Genomic DNA, 2,946 nt, shown 5'->3' on the forward strand with positions numbered 1-2,946 from the left:
TGTATTTAGCACCCTCTTGGATTTCCTTCAATTGAGCAACCTGTGCGTCCATGGCAGTAGCTTTCTCAATATGTTTGACGCTTTGTTTTTCCAACTTATCCACTTCTGTGCTATCCAAGCCTTGAATAACAGCTTGTTCTGTCTTTGCTTTGGAAATTTTCTCCTTCAGCTCGTCGATTTGAGACTCCCAAAGTTTAATCGAAGAGGCATATTTGTTGAAGTTGGTTTGTGCTAATTACTGGTCAGTGAGCAATTTCTTGGAGGCTTCATAGGCTACACGCGCTTCGTCGAATTCAGTAGATTTGGCGCGTTCGATTGACTTGATTTGCACAGTAGCGTCCACTTCTCTGTTTCGTTCTGCTTGGACCTGATTAATCAGGTTTGGGATATCGATGTGGGTTTCACCTACATCACTAGGACAAGCAGTGATATTGATCTTACCTATCAGTTTCTTAATGCTCGAACTAGCACTCACTTCGATCTTCAGTTTCTCAAAGAAGTCAACTTCAAAAATGGACTCTTTCACTTGCTTCAGGAGATCATCATAGAATGTTTCAGATGCGCTAGTGCCAGAAGGAGTCGAAGCCCCATACATACTCTTTTTAGAAGAGGACTCCCTCTGAGCCATCATCAGCCTCACGTATTCAAGAGGATCTTTATGCTTCATAGTGATCAATTCCTCTTCAGTAAGTGACAAAGTCGAATTATGGGTTGCAGCAGTTTGAGTGGGATTGGTTTGTGTAATGTTGGTAGCAGCGGTTTCATCAAGAGAATCCTGATTCACTTCAGGAGCCACCTCTTTCTCAATCGTTCTTTCATTCTGCTTGGAAGTATGTTCAGCGTCCCCAGTGGATTGATCATCATCATAATTTCTGGGTAAATTGGCATGAAGAGGAAGATTGTTAGAAGTTTCTTCAGAGTCCTCATCTCCTGAGTTGGCCTCTTGACCGTATGCCGCATCCGTTTCCATGTCTTCGACAGGAGAATATATCTCTGGTTCTTGTTGAGCGTCAATTCGTTCAAATAGCGGCGCTCCAGTCGAAGATCCTTTGTTATGGGCAACATTACTTTGGGGTGGAGATTGATTGCCTTCATGTGAGGGGGCACCTTGATTGTTGGCAGTAGGGATTACAGTTGTTTCCTGAACGACAGAATATAAGAATAAAAGAAAGAATTATTTTCTTTGTTGATGAAAAGAAAATAGTAAGAAATGAATACCGGTTGGGTATCAGGCTCAGAAGCGTTGCTTTCAATGTACTCTAGAACTAAGTTTCCAGAAGGCCGAGGCTGGCTTTCTTTGGGAGATGGAGGAACGATTTTCAGTTGGACACTAGCAGCGTTCGTGGCTTGATAAGAGGAGACCGTTGCCTTGTGTTTCTTCTGTTTCTTCCCTTTTTTCTTGGGAGAAGCAATTTCTTCTTGTTCTTCGACGGCGGCATCACCACTGGATTTCTTCCTTTTGTTTGGCGTCACGGGAGGTTTCCCACTACCCTAAAAAAGGAAAAGACAAAGGCTTTTAGAAAAAGGAAAGGAATAAAAGAGTATATCATTAGATACCTTTGCTTGTTTCGTTATTTTGGGAGCAACCTCGTCAGTTGAAATTCCTTGACTTGAGGAAGTGGTCATGCCAGAGGCAATTTTAGCTGCAGGTTTGTCTTTTCGTGATGCGTTCCTTTCGATGGCTGAAAAGAAAATAGTTGGTCGAAATATGCACTTTATTAAATATTAGTAGTTTAAAAGGTTGTAAAACCTAGAAATCCAAACATTCCACTCCTTGACCCATTGGTGAGGTAATCCTCACTGCATCCAAGTCGAAGTGGAGAAAGCCTTTGAAACTGTCTAAGGTATGTTTGGTTGCTACTACTCTTTTAGCAGGTTTTTGTCGGTCATTTGTTAGTTCTTTAAAGAGATCCCCACATACAAACCAATTTGGGTAAGGGGGAAAAATGATAAAGCAAAATCTGCACTTGGTAATCGTGGGAGTCAAGGGGGTTCGAACTCAAAAGCTAAGTCTTATCTATACTCAGGTTTTACAGCTTTGAGAGTTTTTCTTTTAGAAATTTATTGTTCGAACTTTTCTTTGAGAACTGGAGCTGCATCATAAACTGTTCGAAGAATATCAGTAGGCTTCTAGACAATTTCAAAGTACTTTTGGAATGCTTGGATTTCTTCGCAATGTGTGAGTTTACCTTTGTAAGACTGATCCTGCAAAGACGAAAAAGCTTTTGTCAGATTGGCATCGATTTCCTCAGTGGTGTACATATTTAGAGTATAGAAGTTCGTCCACCATTGGTCGAACCCTATTGTAGAATAGAATGCTGGTTGATACGCTATCAATTGAAATTCAGCAAAGTTTGCATAGCGTTTTTGGCGTGTTTCAATATCTCGAGCCGTCTAAGTGATATTCGCAACACATAACTCTTGCTTCCGTTGAAAGAGTGAAACAGGGATGAGTTGGCATAATCCAAATTGTCTGGAAACAAAATTAGGTTGGTAAGCCAACAAGCATACTTGGCTTTTTACTGGTAGAAGTTTGAAAACCAGCAATCGAGGAAGCAGAAATGCGCGCCATGTGTCTTCAACGGTGGTGTTCTTTTCTTTCACAGCATCTTCAAGGGAGGAAGTAAACCAAGTTGGACCGTGAGTTCGACTAGCGAAGGGAGCCATCAAAGGGGTGAAATTGTGACATGATGAGAACATTAGAGTAAAGCGGGTAAGAGAAGCTTGCAAATTTGTAACTTCATCAGCAGGAGTCAACCTGAGGAGTCTGGTACCTTCGATCTTCCTATCTTTGATATCTGGACTATTTTCATCAACGGATCCATGCGTTGACATAGAAGGTTCAAAGGTAGCATTAAGCCAGACTTGAAGGAGCCAATAAGGGTCGGATAGGAGCAAGTTAGTGCTAGGTTTATAGTTTTTTAATTTTTCACTGGCAGATCCTAG

General features: G+C 41.4%; 1 protein-coding gene across 1 annotated transcript; it reads right to left on the bottom strand.

Moving 5' to 3' along the window:
- Positions 1–235: 235 nt before the first annotated feature.
- On the bottom strand, positions 236–2,262 carry LOC131637548 (uncharacterized). Its single transcript, XM_058908147.1, has 4 exons — positions 2,190–2,262; positions 1,558–1,682; positions 1,219–1,491; positions 236–1,141 (listed from the first exon to the last, which is right to left on the bottom strand). Exons 1-4 carry the CDS (start codon positions 2,260–2,262, stop codon positions 236–238), a joined length of 1,377 nt encoding a protein of 458 aa, XP_058764130.1.
- Positions 2,263–2,946: the final 684 nt, after the last annotated feature.

This window comes from Vicia villosa, unplaced genomic scaffold (assembly GCF_029867415.1).
Source record: "Vicia villosa cultivar HV-30 ecotype Madison, WI unplaced genomic scaffold, Vvil1.0 ctg.002025F_1_1, whole genome shotgun sequence".
Lineage (NCBI taxonomy): Eukaryota > Viridiplantae > Streptophyta > Magnoliopsida > Fabales > Fabaceae > Vicia > Vicia villosa.

Excerpts from the sequence above, each read along its gene's own strand:
- LOC131637548 (XM_058908147.1), bottom strand. The coding sequence starts at position 2,262 with ATGTACACCACTGAGGAAATCGATGCCAATCTGACAAAAGCTTTTTCG. Across the intron at positions 1,492-1,557 it reads AAATAACGAAACAAGCAAAG|GGTAGTGGGAAACCTCCCGT; the intron begins GTATCTAATGAT and ends TTCCTTTTTTAG. Across the intron at positions 1,142-1,218 it reads CTGAGCCTGATACCCAACCG|GAAACAACTGTAATCCCTAC; the intron begins GTATTCATTTCT and ends TCTGTCGTTCAG.